The 20,446-nt window shown below is 43.5% G+C and overlaps 1 protein-coding gene across 18 annotated transcripts in view; it reads right to left on the bottom strand.

Moving 5' to 3' along the window:
• PPP6R3 (protein phosphatase 6 regulatory subunit 3) overlaps positions 1-20,446 on the bottom strand; it is a 154,272-nt gene that overhangs the window by 56,872 nt on the left and 76,954 nt on the right. For 17 of the 18 annotated variants that reach the window (XM_074401784.1, XM_074401791.1, XM_074401789.1 and 14 more), the window contains 5 exons: positions 16,018-16,204; positions 12,202-12,339; positions 9,317-9,382; positions 6,221-6,333; positions 2,280-2,393 (listed from right to left, as the gene is read on the bottom strand). In XM_074401784.1, the coding sequence (XP_074257885.1) occupies positions 2,280-2,393; positions 6,221-6,333; positions 9,317-9,382; positions 12,202-12,339; positions 16,018-16,204 (618 nt within the window). The remainder of the gene's footprint in view (positions 1-2,279; positions 2,394-6,220; positions 6,334-9,316; positions 9,383-12,201; positions 12,340-16,017; positions 16,205-20,446) is intronic. The other variant, XM_074401798.1, reaches the window with a different exon arrangement.

Genomic DNA, 20,446 nt, shown 5'->3' with positions numbered 1-20,446 from the left:
TCTTGAACTCCTGACCTTAAGTGATCTGACTGCCTCAGCCTCACAAAGTGCTGGGATTACAGGTGTGAACCATGGCGCACAGCCATGAGTCCTATTTTAAAATTTTAATCTTGCTTGGTATTTGGTAAACCTTTTCTGGTTTTAGAACAAGTTCCTTCCGGTCAGAAATTTCCCTTTATTCTTTCTTGTATTATTGTCTTGTATGTTTGCTCTTTAAGTTGTACATTTATGTGCTTTCTCACTGCCATTTGTAAAACTTTATGCTGTTTTTCCCTCATTTATTTCCCAAGTCATATGAACCCCAGAGCACCACCGAATGTGTTTTTAAACCATTTTTAAGAGATGATGTTATAGTCTTGCAGAATGAGTAGCAAGACAGTACTGTACTCCTAGAGTAGGAAAAGAGTACTGTACCCCCGAAGTAAAAGGGTGTACTACGGTATAACCCTGGAGTAGGAAGAGAATACTGTACCGTTGGAGCAGGAAGAGAGTACTGTTACCACTGGAGTAGACAGTACTGTACTCCTGGAATAGGAAGAGAGTACTGTACCCCTGGAGTAGGAAGAGAGTACTCTACACCTGGGTTAGGAAGGTATTGCTTGTATTATTTAAAATAGGATTTTCCTAGAAAGACACAGGTAGGCAAACAACCCCCAAACTACAACATACTTGAAGCAGTGCCACCACACTGACCTTCCATTAATACTGACCGAAAGTTAGTCAAAGCAGCAAGAGAGATCAGGAATTGGGGAAGCAGGGGTTGGTTTGATAAGGTTGTCTTCACTATTTTGCTAGAAACCAAAATTACACCGTTAAAAGTAAATCCAGAAACCTTGGATGGCTGAAGTTTCATATGCTAAGGACAGACTCTGTCCCTTGCTTAATGAATGAATATTGGGGTAAAAAATACAAACTCCAATCTCTACATCACACAATCCTGGAAAACTTAACATATCTCTTCAGATGCTCATGCTCAAAGAGCAGGTAGGAAATTCTGATACGTAAATTTGCACTGGACATAAACTATAAAGAATAGCAAGCATGATACACAGGGGTAGAAAGCCACACATGGGAAAGCACACTTTCTGATTTTTTTTCTTTTTTTTTTTTTTTTTTGAGATGGCGTCTCACTCTTTTGCCCAAGGTGGAGTGCAATGGTGCGATCCTGGCTCAGTGCTACCTCCCCTCCTGGGTTCAGGCAATTCTTGTGCCTCAGCCTCCCGAGTAGCTGGAACTACAGGCATGTGCCACCATGCCCAGCTAAGTTTTTTTTTTTAATTATTGGTAGAAACGGGGTTTCACCACCTTGGCCAGGCTGGTCTCGAAATCCGGACCTAGTGATCCACCCGCCTCGGCCTCCCAAAGTACTAGGATTACAGGCATGAGCCACCGTGCCCGGTCTATTTCTGATTATAAAACATGTAGCAGAGGGCCGGGCACGGTGGCTCAATCCTGTAATCCCAGCACTTTGGAAGGCCGAGGTGGGTGGATCACAAGGTCGAGAGATCGAGACCATCCTGGTCAACATGGTGAAACCCCGTCTCTACTAAAGATACAAAAAATTAGCTGGGCATGGTGGCACGTGCCTGTAATTCCAGCTACTCAGGAGGCTGAGGCAGGAGAATTGCTTGAACCCAGGAGGCGGAGGTTGCGGTGAGCCGAGATCGCGCCATTGCACTCCAGCCTGGGTAACAGAGTGAAACTCCGTCTCAAAAAAAAAAAAAAAAAAAAAAAAAAAACATGTAGCAGAAATTTGTCCTTAAGAGCTCAGGCCATCTGCCCATGCATTTTAAGATAGCCTCATGACCTGCAGTGCCCTCAAATGTGAAACCCAAGAAAATACCACCTGAAGGCCTAAGTATCTGTAGAAAGGAATCACAAGATAGAAAGACTTTAGGAATGACCAGGAGAGCTACCCACTGACCAAGACACCTATTTTCAATTATCATGAGCAAGAAATAAGCCTCTCTGTTTTTGAGTCATTATACATGTTTTTTATTATAGTAGCATTTTCCTAACTACTACTACAAAACAAAAAATGAATATAGAGTCTAAATACTGCCAATAAATCATGTCACCAAACCACAGTTTTCAACTGCATCCCTAAATGTGGTATTCATAAAAGACTAGGCTATGGTTTATATAGAAGAGTCAGCACCTGACATTCAAGGGTACACTACTACAGGTTATCCACCAAGAACTTAACTCTCAATTAAAAAAAAAAAAAATCTGAAAGCAAAACAATACGGTTCATTTTGTAAGATACAAGAAAAGCTTACGTTGGTCGTCGTGTCTCAAGTAAAGTCAGCAATATCTGGATTGCACTGACTATGGCTGATTCATTTTTCTCCTTGTGGAAAATATTTGATAGAAGTTGCTCTATAATTTCTTGTCTAGGGAAACAAGAAGGGAAAACGTTCAGAAAGGCTAATTAGAACCCATTAATGTTTTCCCACAAAGGCATAAATGTGTAATTAGCAAAGATCTAAAACAGAAAAAAGAAATTATCAGTTGTTGCATTTTACTCTACAAATAAAATTTGAAAATGCAAAATAAAATGGCAGCAATGAAATAAATGTAACTAAATTAAATGTCCAAAAAGCATTCTCTGTAGGCTTTTTCCATTATACGTCTACATACATAATAAGATCACAACTAACATACACCAGTTCCTTGATTTTATATGGGTATTCTCAAGGAAAACCTCAGTTTCTTAGCCTCTCAGTAATTTTCGGAATCCATGTGAATTAAGAAATGGAATCTCCCCTACAGTGTGACATGCAGCTAGGCTGTCCTTGGTATGGCTGTGTTCAGTGTACAGTACACCAGTTCCTTAACCACCTCTTGCCAACCTAGGGCAGCAAGTAGGAGAGAATCTCTATTTTGGGGAAACAAAACTAGTATCTAACATAACTTGAGAGGGTCTCCTTGCAGAAAGAGGTTTTTCAAGTACTCCCAGACCAGCACTAAATTGCTTGTGAAAAGAGTACTATAAAAGTCACTTAACATACAGCAGTCTATAGACTAAATATTAGGTTTGGAACTGAGCTCCGGAAACAGACAATCTCTTACAAAAAGTATGTTTTTCTTCAAACAACAGCCCAGCCTCACCCCAGGTAGTGGGGTACTGACAGCATGTGACTGTAGACGTCTACATTCTCTTCATTCAATCACAGCACTCATACTCATCAGAGGGCACTGTCACACTTCTGTCAACACAGATGTCTGAAGGGAATGGTTAACAGACACCCTAGCCATTTCACCGCTGTATCAAATTGGAAGTCTACTGTATCCATGCAAGAATTCTACTAATAGACAAGAAAAACATAATAACCAGCGAAAACTTGATAGTCAAAATAGGTTACCACAATAGCTGCGTAATATTCTGAGCCTCATCTAAACACAAATATCTCAAAACCCAGAAGAAGTAATAAACCAAAGGACTGAAGCTCAGCAAACAGAATAAAAGAAATATCTTCGCATTCTTTCAATAAAAAAGTATTTATACATGCGAGAAAATATATTTACTTTCACATTTTAAAAAACAGCAGTTTCTGGATAGAAAAAAAATTCATGCTATGAATTGTTTTATGCATGAAGCCATCCAGGTTCTTTATCCACGCCGTTAGGACAATGGTTCAATTTTTTTTTAAAATATGAATGGCCACAGGAAAACTTCACTTATAAAAAACCAACTGGCTCAAATGGGATCAAACTCAGCTTGTTCTAAGGTCATTAGTATCAAGAATTCAGATACAGAGCCTATTCTAACATAACTATTTCTAAAAAATTTTTGAACTTCAAAATTTTCCAGTCACTAAATAAAATGCACTCTATTTAGGCTCAGATTGCTTCCCAGTATTCACAGTTAACAAACACTTCAGTCTACTTTCTGAGATTTGGTACCACTACTACTCTTTAGCATCTTCTTTAACCTTAGCTCATTTCAAATTTTTCCATATGTGCTAATCTGTACTTAACATTTACATATGTGACATTCATATATACAGTGGAGTCCACACGTGGGTTACTTGACATCACAATATAGAGCTCGGTAAGTTACGTGTACATTATATATTGCCAGTACACTGATTTAATAATATATCATTATTAAATAACCATAATTTATCAAATATATAGATATTACATATCACATAATATATCAAATATATATAGATGCTATCATGACTAATAAGTTCACTGAAACAGAAATATTTTCTCACTGTGTTGTCTGAATCGACAAACACTAAAAGATATGCGGTGTGTCAAATATGGTTGTTTCTCATTCTCAAGCAGACTGCGGAAGCACTATTACAGATTTTCTTTCCATTGCTAAATGCAATGGAGGTTTTACTTGGCAACAGGGCCACTGATTCATCAGGTCCATGTATTTGAACACATTTAGTCCAACTAATTTAATGATGTAAATTCTAGGCATTTACCTATCTTCATCCCAGAAATTACAGTCACCTGATCTAGGACTAAAACACAGCTTGAAATATAAAAGCTAGTGCACACACGGGCTCTGATGGCTAGGGTATACACTGGATCCAAATAAAATTGTGTGTCTGGAGGGCTTGGAGTGGCACTGAAGAACCCAGATATTCGAGGAACCTGCACTGTCTACTATGGGAGCCATTCACTACATATGGCTATCAAGCACCCAAAATTTAACTTGTCTGACTGGGATGTTCTCAGTGTAAAATACACACTGGATTTCAAAGACTTTGGACAAAAACATTTGAAATTACATGTGACTTTGATTCTATTTCTACTGAGCAGCCCTGTAGTGAGCCATATGAAACTGCTGATATTCAACATTTTTTTTTTTTTTTTTTTTTTTTTTGGTGAGACAGAGTTTCGCTCTTGTTACCCAGGCTGGAGTGCAATGGTGCAATCTCGGCTCACCGCAACCTCCGCCTCCTGGGTTCAGGCAATTCTCCTGCCTCAGCCTCCTGAGTAGCTGGGATTACAGGAATGCGCCACCATGCCCTGCTAATTTTTTGTATTTTTTTTTTTAGTAGAAACGGGGTTTCACCATGTTGACCAGGATGGTCTCGATCTCTTGACCTTGTGATCCGCCTGCCTCGGCCTCCCAAAGTGCTGGGATTACAGGCTTGAGCCACCGCGCCCGGCAATATTCAACATTTTTAACCTACTAAAATGGCAATTTTACAAGGTCCAACCTAATTAATACCACACTTAGTATTTGATGTGGGGTGTTTTACATGTTTTAAAGGAGTATATATGCCCTAATGCCAAGAATTACTAGATGCCATTTTACTCAGAAGCTGGCAATCTTTTGTAGTTTTCCTACTTCAGAGAACTCAGCTCCTTCATATTCTACAAAACAAGCTAGAAAAACACAACTCCACTTCTCAAAGACAGAGTTTCAGACAAGTTAACTTGTCTGTAATTTATTCCTTGCCTGTCTTACATATGTCAAGGAAATAAGACAACACTTGCTTTTAATAAAAGGGCATTGGTAGTTAAGCCAAAAGATGCAAAAGAGAGCCTCAATATACAGCAGGAATAAAACAGATCAACAAAAGCATTAAAAAAAAATAGAAGTAAACTGAAGCAAGACTGCCATTAGTACTTAACAACGCTAGCTGTATGCACACTTTCCAATTATTCTTCCATAGTGTGGAGAGGCCTGATTACTCTCTACTAAATTAACTTTCAGCTGTCTGAATGCAGATCAAATGCATGCCCGTGTTGACAGTCAGTGCTTTCTGAAAACATGTGAATCTAGAAAAAATAGCACCCCATCCCCAAGCTATCTTCTACCTAAACATGACATAACTGTCCCCAATCAGCTGCAAAGATACAATAAACCCTTAAAGATCATCTGATAAAAGCTGCTGACTAAAATGCACAATATTAATACTTACACAAGACTATTCTTCGTCAAAAGACCCGTGGAAGCAGTGACTATAGTTATTTCTAAATGACTACCACATCTTATGTTAACTCTACAGAACTCCATTTTACAAATAATTGGAAATCTCAAAGTCTAGATATAAACGTCGTTTATCTTCTTACCCTACCAAACTTCTACTGAGATAAGAGAAGCAGGTTTCCCTACCTTCTCACCCAGCCAAGGTCATTTTCCAACGACATGACTCCCACAGAGGGAACACTTACCAATCACTCACAATGGTAACACATCAAACAGAATCAATATGAAAGAAGAACAAGAACAGAGTTTTACACGTACTTTTCTAGAGTGGCAAGCAGGGGGTCGGGCTCTGTACTGTTCTGAATTTGTAACATCTGGTCTCTGCTCAGGCGAACAATTTCACAAAGTGACTGTGATGCATTTGAATGTCGCTAAAGGAAAAAAGTACAATTTTAACTATAAAACATATTAGAAGTTAAATTTATAATTAAAAAATGAAAGGGAAAGTAGTTTAAGAAATAACACAAATTAACACTGGCCATAAGCATCAGTGAACAAAAGGTGAAGGCCAAGGGAGATCACATCATGAGTATTTTGTCAGGTGAATGAGCTTTATAATAGTGCACAGTACATTATTACTATGTGCAGGGAGATGTCATCAAAGTTCTGATGAGGAAAAATTTCTAAAATTAAACAGTTGGGAAAAAATACAGATTGACCATCCCAGATCCAAAATGCTCCAAAAGTTAAAACGTGACACTCAAAGGAAATACTCATTGGAACACTTCAGATTTCTAGATCCAGGATGCCCAACCAGTATAATGCAAATACAAGTATTCCAAAATCTGAAAAAAACCTGAAATCCAAAATACCTCTGGTTCCAAGCATTTCAGATAAGAAATACTCAACCAAAATACACTCTTATCAGCATACTTTTTTGGATTAAGAAAAAGTAAAAGCAAATATAGCTTTCTGGAAAATACCAATGGGTAAGAAATATTAAGCCTTCTCTCAGTGCACAGTGTTACTGAATTCACAGGAAAGCTCCAAAAATCTCGGCACCCAAATACATTTTGTGGGATGAGAAACTGCACATAACTCAAAGACTGAGCAATGTGCTCCCAATACAGGCAGAACACTCATATTCTAGAAGAGAGGACGACACAGATAGGATATTCAAACCCACTGACTACAATCAGTGTAATTTTTAAATAGAATTCATCACTTAATACAAAACAGCAGTATCAATAGGACTGTTCAAAAGCCAAAATTAACTTTTCTTGTAAGTCATGCAGGGAAGGTCCTGATGTCCACATGTAGTGTCCTCCTCAAAAACCTGTTGCAGAATTGGACCTCTCCATTATTGATTTCTCCTGGGCCCTTCAGACAGGCCCTACTGAGCAATCAAGTTCCTCTACTCAAGAACGTGAACCTGAGGCTGAACCTGGGGTCAGGCGCAGTGGCTAAAGCCTGTAATCCCAGCACTTTGGGAGGCCGAGGCGGGTGGATCACGAGGTCAGAGTTTGACCAGCCTGGCCAACATGGTGAAACCCCGTCTCTACTAAAAATACAAAAACTCAGCCAGAAGCGGTGGCATGCACCTGTAATCCCAGCTACTCGGGAGGCTGAGGCAGGAAAATTGCTTGAACTAGGGAGGTGGAGGTTGCAGAGCTGAGACTGTGCTACTGCACTTCAGCGTGGGCAGAAGAGGGAGACTCTGTCTTGAGAAAAGAGGGAGGCGGGAAAAAAAAAAAAACAAAAAACAAAAAACATGAACCTAGTAAGAAGTAGGCCTCATTCTCGGAAACTCCTCTCTCTAAAGAGGGTAGGCCACACTCCTGTCATGGCTCTCCACAGCCTGCCCAGGCCAGGCCACACTGTCATCACAGGGAACGTGCTCTTAGAACCACACTCCCCCACCCACAGGAGGAGGGCTTTTCACCCCAGCTAGGTTGAGAACACCTTCTAAGGCAGGGGCTCCCACACTCCCTAGCTGTGTCTGCACTGGATGTGTTCACAATGTCAACTCTGCTAACAGTGTAACAACTACTGCAAGGGAGCATACCTTGCATTCTCCCAAGGAAGGACAATGGGGAAGTGACAGTCCCTTCAATAAAGCCCCAGTTCCAAAAGTTTCTGAATGGATCCGAGTGCAAGGGCTTAGATCTACAATCATAGAAAAAGTATAATCTTTGTAGGGGAGAGGAGCCTCTACTGCATGCCTCTTCCTGCATGGCTCCTCTGTGGTGCTCACACGCTCATCTAACCTGCAACCAAGAGGCACACAAGGAAGTCCCCCGGCTTCAGGACAAACCTTGAATTGCCCTTAAACCAACTTCTTTGTAGATATTAGGCTGAACCATATGGAACTGTCACGTCTGTAGGTAAAAATAAATGACTACTGCCAATTTTACACGACTTGGGCTGATACTTAACATGGTAATCTTATAGATCTCTTCTAGAGAGATATACACCCACTGGTCCCAACAGGCATCCCCACAGCACAGGGTTCAATTTGCAAACTCCAAATCTAGCTTCAATCCTATCGTCAAGTCAACCTTTAGCACCTAGGACAAAGGCCAAACCTGTCAGAGCTTAACGGCCAGGGCCAGGAAGTCCAACAACAAAGTTACTGTAGGGGTTCAATAGTGACCAACATCCCACTTTACTGCCTGCAAAGCTGTAACCAGACTGGATAGAACATGCAAATGTGGCCATATCAACTGGGCAACAGATGGGTAGAAAAGTAAAAAGGAAATAGAGATAGAAAGCAAAATGTTGGTTAAAAAAAAAGGAAAAAAAAAGGAAAGGAAAAAGGAGGCCGGGCGCAGTGGCTCATGGCTGTAATCCCAGCATTTTGGGATGCTAGGGTGGGTAGATCATGAGGTCAGGAGTTCAAGACCAGCCTGGCCAAGACTGTGAAACCCCCGTCTCTACTAAAATTACAAAAATTAGCCCGGCATGGTGGCAAGTGCCTGTAATCCCCAGCTACCTGGGAGACTGAGGCAGGAGAATCGCTTGGACCTGGGAGGCAGACGTTGCAGCGAGCCAAGATCGCACACCAAACTCCCCTCTGGGGGCGACGGAGCCAGACTCCGTCTCAAAAAAAAAAGGTAGTAAAAAGGAGCATGAACAAAGGAGGTTTGTAACAAAAGCCAGCTGGTTCAGCACGAAATCCTAGCTCTGGAAGGAGATGGTGCTATAACAAGGGCCTGCTGTTGTACATTTCCAGAGATTTTTCTGGGTACTGGCAAAATTTAGTGTTGTTTAGAAAACTATCCACTTCAAGAATACCAGATTGCCGCTCTTCTCCCTGCATGCTCTGACCACGTTCACATTTAATGTAAGTATGCTCTGTGCCCAATAAACAGTTCTTTTTTCTAATCAAGTTTAAAGTCACACAAATGAACTTACATCTTCTTCTTGCGATGGATGAACTATTTCCACAAGCCTCTGGATAATTTTCTCCTCATTTAACCACTGTAAAACACATTGTAGAAGTAATCATAGCAATGAGTGGCTCTTGTTCAAGCCCCAATGTAGGTTAACATACTTGGAAATATCCATCACATTTTAAGTAGAATGTTACAGGTTTCTCTGGACTTTGAACACTACAGAAAATTAAAAGTCCCCCAAGGAAAATGCCAGTGAATATATTATTTTAACAACGGCCAACAGTACCAACAACTCCCCAAATTACAATACCCACACACTAAAATTCTAGGTATCAGCTTCTTAGCTATGAGGTTACTCCCAAACATCTAGGACTAAAAGGGTCTGTAGGCTGGTTCTCAACAAGGGAAGGCAGGGAGATTAAGAAGGATGGAATATATACATTTCTGTAAGAGCACGTTCACACTGAGCTTCAGAAAGATTGAGAAGAGCAATATCTGGCATCAAGTTTCTGGGCTAAGATAAAACACGGGATGAACAAAAGGGACTTTTAGATTACAAAACCAAATCCACTGCAAGAAACGTGGGCGCAGGGGGAAGCACAGAGGCAGAGTTTATCCACCCTGTCATGTGCTGGCAAAGAGCTATGGCCATCTCCTTTTAATCCATGTATGAAATGCTGAAGTGAATGAGAACATGAAAGGGATTCTAATTCAGAAAAAAATAAAGGAAAAATCATCTGGCTTAACATTAATGCTGTAGGAAACGGAAACAGCATCATCAACAAGGGAGCTCACTACCTAGAGAGGACACCACCCCTCCTCTGCTCAGAAAAAGCCCAAAAGGCTAAAGGAGACTAGGGCAGGCAATGGGGGCAGAAATCAAGCACAATTTGCTTAAGAAACAGAAAAGAAGCCCTGACACTGTCTCTGGCTGCTCGACGAAAACACCAATTAAAGGAACGAGTGAAGCTATTAGGTAGGCACCACAGAGGTAGAGGCCCAACTTTATATTTTAACATCTGTTTTTAGTGCACGCAAATTTTCCGAGAACCTTGTTCAAATGCATATTCTGATTCAGTAGGCCTGGGTGAGACCTGAGACTACAGACGTCTAACAAGCTCATAAGTGATGTCTGGGACCACTCTTTTGAGTAATAATGTCCTGAAACAGAGAAGAGTAAAAATCTGTGTGAGGGGTGGGGCATTCCTGATCACTGCAGGAGAAACCACGGTGAACCAGTCAGTCCCAGACCTCTACTGTCACCGCAGCTATCCACAGGCACCTACACTCCAAGCCCACTTCTGTACTCATCCCCGATTGTGGATGTGCAAAATCAAAGACAGACATTTAGGGCTTTGTAACAACCTTTCCCCTGCCTACACCTTTACCAACCTCCTATCGCTTGCTCTCCCCAGAACCACCCTGATTCCTTTGGAAACCACACGGATCCTAAACTTCAACCCAGAAGCAACCAAAGGAATAAACTGGTTCCAGCAAACCGTTCTGAATAAATCTCACCCTGTGATAATCCTAATATAAAGGTGACAACTCCGTCCCTGTCTTCCCCAGAATCCTCAACCTCTTTTGAGAAAAGACCCATCTACAAAGACATACCCAAAAGGAAACAGGTGTCCCTATTTAAGGTCCCTGCCCATAGACAAGTCCCAGGACACTAACTAGATACACCCAGCTGGTTTACTCACAGTGATCAGAGTGCCTGGGTCACCAACAAATCCAGCACTGACCCCATCACATAAATGCATGCCTGGCACACCTGCCTACCTCAGGAACATGCCCTGCCCTGGGCATCACCTGAAAGACCTTTCTCCTCATAGGTCCTCCCATCTCTCCTTCTAGTACTTTAGGTCTTTAATAATAATTAGCTGAGTAAGTTCTATGGTTGCAGGGTTAGTATTAAAGACAGATGGACTGAAGCATGGTTCTGGAAAGCTTCTGGGAAAGAAAAGAAAGGGCGGGGGGGCCAGGCGCGGTGGCTCACATCCGTAATCCCAGCACTTTGGGAGGCCAAGGCAGGCAGATCACTTGAGGTCCGAGTTCAAGACCATCCTGGCAAACATGGTGGCAGGCACCTGTAATCCCAGCTACTTGGGAGACTGAGACAGGAGAATTGCTTGAACCCGGGAGGCGGAGGTTGCAGTAAGCCGAGACTGCGCCACTGCACTTCAGCCTGGGTGACAGAGCAAGACTCCATCTCAAAAAAGGAGGAATGGGGAGGGGGAGACAAGAGAAGGCAGAGATGGGAGCCTGGGAGAAACCTTCTTTTCAAGTCACTCACACTCCCCTCTTCCCACCCAAATTCCACCTCAGACATCAATTCAGAAGGCACACATCCTAAAAATCACCATCTGTCTACATTTTAAAATATGTCCTTTTGAAAGTCAACTGTTCTCCATCTTATCCTTTGCTCCTAGGTACCCATGAGAAGAGAATTACTTCTGAAGTCTGAATCCCTGGATACACTGACACCTCTCTGTTTTGACCTCCAGAGGTAGCCCTGAAGAGTATGGCTTCATAAAATACTCAAATGGGACTTAGAGCTCCGAACCTTCTCATTTCTGCTCTTAGCACCAGGACCAGCTTTAAGACAAATGCTCAACCCATAAGTCTCGCCACCCCCACAAAAAGCAAACCAGAAAAAAGGAAAAAACATTCAACAAAACATTCCACACACCTAGGGATGTGCCCATCCGAAATTCTAGTTCTGCAAAATCTGGATCTCTTCCTATCTTAGAACAACCTTTTCCCCACCCTGCTTCCTGCCCCCCAGACAACCCTCTGCTACCAACCCTAATCCCATGCAATCCCTCCCAGCACACAGCAGCCTGGTGGGCTCAAACGCCAGCACCCTAACCCCAGTCAACAGCAGGTCAGAATTCTACTCACATTCAGCACATCTTGCCTGGGCTGTGGAGGCTCAATACACGTCAGGAGCCTGAGCAACAAATCCATGATAGCTGAAGTTCCTATGTGCTTTATAATAAGGTCTACAAAATCACGCTTCTTCTTTAAGAAATCCACAATCTAGAGAAGAACAGATCAGAAACTAAAAGACATGTAACTTGGAAACTCTACACTTTATCTTTTAAGTCCCAACTCCCCCTCATCCAAATTCCACCACTACTTTAGGTTGAGAAATGGCAAATGCTGAATTAGCAACAAGACAGGCCGACAGTTAAATATTCAAAACTTCTTGGAAAAATGTCCCCTAAATTAGCACATGTCCATTAATACAAATACAACGTAACAGAATCTTTTATTTCTATTCACTTTCACTATTCATTTGCAAATAATGGGGGATAAAAAATTTAGTATGCCTATAAAGAGCAAGAGAATATACCATTTTATAGTTTATGAACATATAACAAGTCTGTTAGATTTGGCACTAAAATTGGTAATATTCAAAATTCTAATTGTACTCCAGCAAGTAAGAGAAAAAAATTTCAAAACAACGATTTCTCCTCCAGTCAAAGTAACTAACTCACCTGGCCACACAAACCTGGCTTTTGAATTTGACTTCATCAATTCACTCAATTAGCTTAAGCACAAGAAGAGCAGCTGGTGGAGAGGCAGAGAGCTATCCTGACGGAACACAAGAATGGCCACGGAAATCAGGCCCCTGTTGCTGGTCTCTTCTGCACTGGGAGACCAGGGAGATGACTCTATCCCATGCAGCCCTGCATCCCTGCAGCCTTGCTGCCTCTGCCTCAGTCCATGTGCATGTGTCTTCTATTCCCAAACCCTCCTCAAGTCCCAGGGAGAGAGCGGAAGCTGTTGTAACAGGATCTCACTGAAATTTCTCAAAAGCCCTGGGAGGTTGGGGGGGTTAAGTAACTCACCCCACCCCCCACTGCCACCCCTTTAGAGATGAGAAAACTAAGTATCTTCCAGAGCTAAAAGGTGGCTACCTAGGATTTAAACTTGGATTTGTATGCCACAAAAGTCACAACCTTTCATAATGCCACATGAAGTCTAACAGCCAAAAATGACAACTAAAACTGCTTCATACAATTAGGTATAAATACAAGATTAACCAACACACACTGCTTCTGTACACAACGAGGTCAAGCATTATGATAAAAAGCTTTAAGAAATGACAAATAATTCACTCACAATTGAGTCCCACAATAGTTTTTAAAAGGACAGTAGAGGAGAAAGGACAAAAAGAGTCACATGTGACCAAAATATTCCACAATTCACTTCCAGAAACATCGAACTTGGAGCCCAAAGGAATAAACCCCAGCTAGTGCTGTGGACAGTACAGCACGGACAACAGGGACCTGCGGCCCCGATGGCACCCTGGGGTGCTGACTCACACAGCACTAACGATGCCCCACCATGACTTCCGTTCCATGAGCAAACAAATGCCTTTATTGCTTCAGCCAGCTGAGTCTCAGTTTTTGTCCTTACAGTTGCATATATCCATACTAATATTACCACATAACAGAAAACCTTTATTTACACTCCTAATTCACAAAAAATAGAGAAGTGCCAGGTTTGACCTTAAGCCACAGCCACTGAATCCTCTCTTACTATCATTCATACAGTCCTGACAGGGACGTGTAACAAGCAACAGGCCAAGGGGCTCTTGTCTCAGAATGTAACTGGCAAGTGCAGTCATCTCTACACAGACAGAATGTTGGACTCTGGGGTATAACACAAAATACTCAAGGTCCTGGAGGGTGTTAAGTGTATTCTCACTCTTTATGTGTACACTGAAAATCGGGGCTCGCAAACTTGGGTTCCAACAACACAGGAATGAGGAGAAAAAGCACAATGAAGCATAATGTCTGGATAATGGCTACAACAACCATCCCTGAGAACTGCCTGGTAACATCGGGGTGACAGGGATGGCTACCACTCTCCTAACATGGCCAGGGGTTCTTGTATTTCTAACCAGAAGACAGAAAAGAGACAATCTACATTAGAGCAATCATGAATTGGGGATTATTACCTAAGTGAAAAGAATCTTATTTCCAATAAACTTAGGAAGTTTATCCTACTCCATTAACTGAAAGAAAGCATGACATCTCTTTCTAAAATAAAACACATATCCACTTCGCCCTGGCATAGGTCAGGACACACTGGGACAAAAATAGCTCCAAGTCCTTCTACCAGAGCTGATGGCAAGAACGGGTCACCCACAGCCACTTTCCACCACGAAGGATGGCAGGACCAACTGGTTTGACCATTTTTACCCCGTATCATCACACCCATACTTGCCGCAATTCTGGCAAATCTGCTATAGTTCATACTTGAATGGCTGAGGCTCCAGTTGTTCTCTGGGTGCCCAATTCCATAAAATCACTAAGATCTCCAGAGAAGCAGACTGTTTTCCACAATATCCACTAAAGCACTGGTTCTCAAATGTTAGCGTGCTGGGCTCTCCCCTCCGAGTTTCTAATTCAGCAGGTCTGGAGTAGGATTTGAGAACTTCCATTTCTTTTTTTTTTTTCTTTTTTTTTTTTTCTGAGATGGAGTTTTGCTCTCATTACCCAGGCTGGAGTGCAATGGGGCAATCTCGGCTCACTGCAACCTCCGTCTCCTGGGTTCAAACCATTCTCCTGCCTCAGCCTGCCGAGTAGCTGGGACTACAGGTGTGCACCACCATGTGCAGCTAATTTTTATATTTTTAGTAGAGATGGGGTTTCACTATGTTAACCAGGATGGTCTCGATCTCTTTACCTTGTGATCCACCTGCCTCAGCCTCCCAAAGTGCTGGGATTGTATGCGTGAGCCACTGTGCCCGGCCGAGAACTTACATTTCTAACAAATTATCAGGTGACACTGAGGTGCTGCTGGTCCACAGACCACACTTGGAGAACCAAGTGCAGTTTTTGTCAAACCACTCTGGATAGAACAGTAGAGCTACAAATGTATCCAACAGTCTATACACTCAATGTCTCAAGCGTGACACTGGAGAATTTTTGAGTAGAATCAAAACAGAATCACCATTTGTACAAACCAAGCATCAATTACATTTGTTGGAAAGGTTTTTAGTTTAAGCTTCATCTGTGACCATCAATGGGGGAAAAATTAAACAAAGCAATTGTCTGGTGACCAGAGAGTCCCTAGGATTCCACTCACATATTCAACTGCTTAGTTATTGTACTTGCCATCTAAGTCCCGTCTTCACAAATTGGTACCCAATATTCTCATCTGCCAACCACTTGTCAAAAAGAGGAAACCAAAGTATGCTAAAGAATTAAATGAGCCGGGCGCGGTGGCTCAAGCCTGCAATCCCAGCACTTTGGGAGGCTGAGGCGGGTGGATCACGAGGTCGAGAGATCGAGACCATCCAGGTCAACATGGTGAAACCCCGTCTCTACTAAAATACAAAAAATTAGCTGGGCATGGTGGCATGTGCCTGTAATCCCAGCTACTCAGGAGGCTGAGGCAGGAGAATTGCCTGAACCCAGGAGGTGGAGGTTGCGGTGAGCCGAGATCGCGCCATTGCACTCCAGCCTGGGTAACAAGGGCGAAACTCCGTCTCAAAAAAAAAAAAAAAAAAAAAAGAAAAGAAATATTCATTAATATGTATAAATAGTATGTGAGTGCTTAGAAGGTTTAAGATTTAAAATATATTCTCTTATGGAGCCTGAACTCAAGGCAAAGTCAGAATGCTAAGGCAACGGTTACTGGGGGACCGCCTCCAGGAGACGGCCAACCCTAATACTCACCTTTCGGAAAAATCATATTTACCTGTTCTGGTTTTCTGCTGATAAGAATACTTAGCACCTTGCTGAAGAAACTGGCAAGTAGTGGGTTCAAAGGGGAATCATTTAGGAGGAAGCTATATAATTTCATTAGCAAGGATTCATCTTCTCCCAGTCTATCATTCATCTGGGAGACATCAGAAGTGAGCAACTCACAAGATATATTTGGATACCTAGAAGAACAGGATACTTACATCATCATCTTTATTAACAGTTTAATTATATAAAGATAAACACAAATCAGAAAGGCTTCCTAAGATTTTGTGAAAACAATAAAATCATTTACTGGGCATCAGGAAATATTTCAATCCATTCTGTTCAACCAACCTCCAGGTGAAAGTCAATCTTCTACTGCCTAAAAATTGTTTTTAAACCAAGCTTTAATAAGAATACATCTTTCCCAAAGAAAACTAGAGCACATCTAGGACTCAGGAGCCCAGGGAAATCATGCTGCAGGGCCCGGGCCTTCTCCACTATCAGTGAGAAAAGCGGCAGGAGGTATAAGCCATCAGGCTGCAGCCTACTCTGGCACAGGAAGCAGCACCGCTTACAAGACAACTGTGGAAGACGCTGGTTTCCAGGAAACTGCACAGCACACAGCACCTTGTCATTACTTGAGGTACTCTGTAGATGCCTGAACCAGCCTTCATTTTTAGATAGGTTGCAAATGGTACTATGAAGTTGTTTTGGAGGGCTTATCAAGTGTTGTCTATGTTACATCTTAAGAGAGTAAGCATCCTACTATAATGAAGGGGAGAACAGGGCATCAGACTGGACTACCAAGGCAGGAAGCTGCATACAAAAAAATGTAGTCCTAGCTATCTGGGAGGCTGAGGTGAGAGGATCACTTCAACGCACAAGTTCAAGGCTACAGTGAGCTATGACTATTGTACTCCAGCCTGGACAACAGAGGGAGACCTTGTCTCAAAACCAAACCAAAACAAAACAAAACTAGTGCTCTCCACATCCGCCTTCCAGTATCTGGAGATTAGCACAGACACAAAGTCAGCCCACCATCAGTCTTCACCATGTTCCCTCTGCTGTAGGATACAGGCCCACAGCTAAGAACATGACACCTGCTCTGGATGGACCCACAGGCTCTTCTATAGACCCCAAAGCTTTCGAAATACCTGCACCCCAGCTGGCCGTGGTGGCTTATGCCTGTAATCCCAGCACTTTGGGAGGTCAAGGTGGGTGGATCACCTGAGATCAGGTGTTTGAGTCCAGCCCAGCTAGCATGGTGAAACACTGTCTCTACTAAAAATACAAAAATTAGCCAGGCGTGATGGCGGCCACCTGTAGTCACAGCAACTCGAGAGGCTGAGGCAGGAGAATAGCTCGAACCCAGGAGGCGGAGGATGCAGTGAGCCAAGATCACGCCAGTGCATTCCAGCCTGGGTAACAGAGCAGGGCTCTGTCTCCAAAAAAAAAAAAAGAGAGAGAGATAGATAGAGAGAAAAAACAAATAAATGCCTGCATCCCCTAAAGCATGCTTGCCTCTGACAACCAGATCACTGACCCTCTGCAGGTCCGTTTTCTCCACTCACTCCTCCTACCACAATCTTGTGTCTGTTTTCAATGGTAACAACAGAGATGTTGAGCCTGTCCAGATGATACTCCAGCTGACCCAGGATTCACTACTCTGCTTACACTCCTCACACACTCCCTGCTGGACAGCCAGGACGCAGCACCCCAACCAGTCATTAGGAGTGGCTAGCTCAAAGGGTGAGCAAGACAGGGAGATGGCAAAACAGCCAATGTGGCTGCATAACGAAAGAACCAGGGAAGAAAGAACCAGGGAAGACTGGGGCATCCAAGGCAAGCAAGTGCTGCCTGCAGCAAAACTCACACAAAAGGCCACTGGTGACGAACCAGAAAGCCACAGCACTTGACAGGCTCTGGTGTGAGGCCTAAAGACTGAACGGTATGAGAAGATCCCAAAATGAGCCTTTGTATAAAGGAAGCATAAAAGGAAAAAAACACAGACCTGGCAGATGTGTGGGTCTTCGAGAAGTAAAGTCTTCCTCAGTTTACATAGTATGGGCTTCAAGATGCCAGAATATAAACCCTTATACAGTACTCATTATCCCAAGGGTGGGCTGATGCAGGAGTCACACTACCAAAGTTCATAGCTGGCCTCCACCTCTTACCATGCTGTATAACCTTGGGCAACTTACTTAACCTCTCTGGGCCTCAGTTTCCCAGTTACTAAGATTGAGACAATAGTCCTTATCTTATGAAGGAGGGGAATAAAAAAGGCTGGGAAGAGGGCCTGGCATAAACTAATTAAGAGTTTAATAAATGACAGCTGTTTGCATTCCTCTTTGTTTTCTACTATAAAATGGCAGCATACTGCTAGGGTGGGTTGGGGGGAAGCACTCACTCAACTGTCTTTTAATGAGGAAACTGCTGAAAATAGAGACTCAGTAAAAGGCAGCAGACTCCCAGCTAGGAATCAAATACATGAGTGTTTTCTCCAGACTCTGACAGAGAAAATCCAGATGAGTAACTTTAAAATTCACTTTTTCTAGGTGACTGGGTGGTATGACCTAATTCAAGAAGCATGCATAACATTAGCCCTTAAACAAAAAGCTCAGAGTTCTGGTTCCGGACAGGCTGGGGCTACTCTCCTCCCCACCCTCCTTTAAATTCAAGAGTTTCTCAAGGCCAGGCACAGTGGCTCACACCAACAGTCCCAGCACTATGTGGGGTCGAGGCGGGTGGATCACCGAAGGTCAGGAGTTCAGGACCAGCCTGGCCAACATGGTGAAACCCCATCTCTACTAAAAACACAAAAATTAGCCAGGTATGGTGGTGCATGCCTATAGTCCCGGCTATTCAGGAAACTGAGGCACAGGAATCACTTGAACCCGGGAAGTGGAGGTCGCGGCCAGCTGTGATTGTACCACTGTACTCCTTGCTTCCTTTGCCTGAGAACACCGAGTCCAATCAGAAGGGAACCCAGCCCTACCGCATCCCCGACCTACACCTGGGCGCTTCTTCCCCATTCCGTGGGAGCGGCCCTTGCCCGCAAGGCCATCCTGCATGTGTGCTATGGACCACATGCCCCTTTCCCCCGCCCACTCCAGTACAGCACATCACTTGGCAGCCTGTTCCTTCACACTGGCTATTTCCTCTGTGCCGCAATATTCTCACAGACCATCACTTCTATCTAGGAAAAAATAAAACCCCACACCACCCAACTCTACATATGCCTCAACCTACCACTTCCTCTCTGCTCCTGTTACAGGAGCAGAAAGAGTTGTCTCTGCTTGCCTCCAGGCTTTCACCTGGGCCCCTCCAAAGAACCTGCACTGATGCGGCCCATGAGCTCCATGCTACAAACTGAGTGATTTCTTATGAGCAGTACCCCTAACCCACTGTCCCCCTCTTCTTCCTGAAACCAGACTTCCCTTGGCTTCCAGGGTAGCAGCCCCTCCAGGTCCTCTTGCATCCAGTCCCTCCTCCATCCCTCAGTGGAACCCAGGCCAGCCATGTTGGCCTACACTACCCATCTCCAGTTTGGGAAGCTTTCTTCCAGCTACATCAGCTCTGCAGGTGATCTCATTCCGACTCGTGGCTTTACCTGTCCTCAGTCCCACCTGCTGCGAGGCCTCATCTCCACCTAATGACTAACAGGCATTTCACACTTGACAGGGCCAGACCCAAACTCCTGCCCTTTCCCTCTGCAATCTTACTTCGCTGCCATAAAGCCACTCCATCCTCTTAACTGCCCAGGCCAAAATCCTCATAGTCACTCTTGACACTTTATCGACCGTTCCATACCTAGAGCAAAACCCTTCCGTTCTAATTTCACCTAGTACCTCCGGGAATCTGACTGTGTCTCACCAAACAGGTCCACTAAGATCTTTTTTCTCTGCTGATCACTGTGGCCAACTGTACTTCCACTCTATCCTCCTCCAGTCCCTGATCACAGGGCCAACAGAGCACTCCTAGGGAACAAAGTCAGACCAAGGCACTTGCTCAAAACCCTGTGGTGGCTTCCCGTCTCAAGTAAAGCAAACATCCTGGCTGAGCCAACCAAGCCCCGTGTGGCCTGTCTCTAGAGGTGCTCCAACTTCACCCTGACCCTCCCTCCTTCCATTTTCCCTCATTCATGATGCTGCCCTTTCTCTGGCTGTCCAGATGTTCTTGGGGTACACCAAGCACACAAGCACTTTAGGGCTTCCACACCTGCGGTTCCCTCTGCTTGGATGTTCCTTGTTATCAAGTGCCCACTTGGCAACCCCCTTATTTCCTGCATGGCTCTTATCAGATGGCACCATCTTAATGACACCTTCCCTGAGCTCCTCTGCCCATCCTCTACCTTCAGCGTCCCTGTCTCATCAAGCTTATCTGACAAACAACTGGTGGGCTTCTTAGTCTGCTTCACCCCAACAGAGCAATTACTCCAT

The sequence above is a fragment of the Saimiri boliviensis genome, chromosome 6 (assembly GCF_048565385.1).
Source record: "Saimiri boliviensis isolate mSaiBol1 chromosome 6, mSaiBol1.pri, whole genome shotgun sequence".
NCBI classification, from domain to species: domain Eukaryota; kingdom Metazoa; phylum Chordata; class Mammalia; order Primates; family Cebidae; genus Saimiri; species Saimiri boliviensis.
The sequence above is the reverse complement of the archived record's forward strand: the minus strand, read 5'-3'. Positions and strand labels throughout refer to the sequence as shown.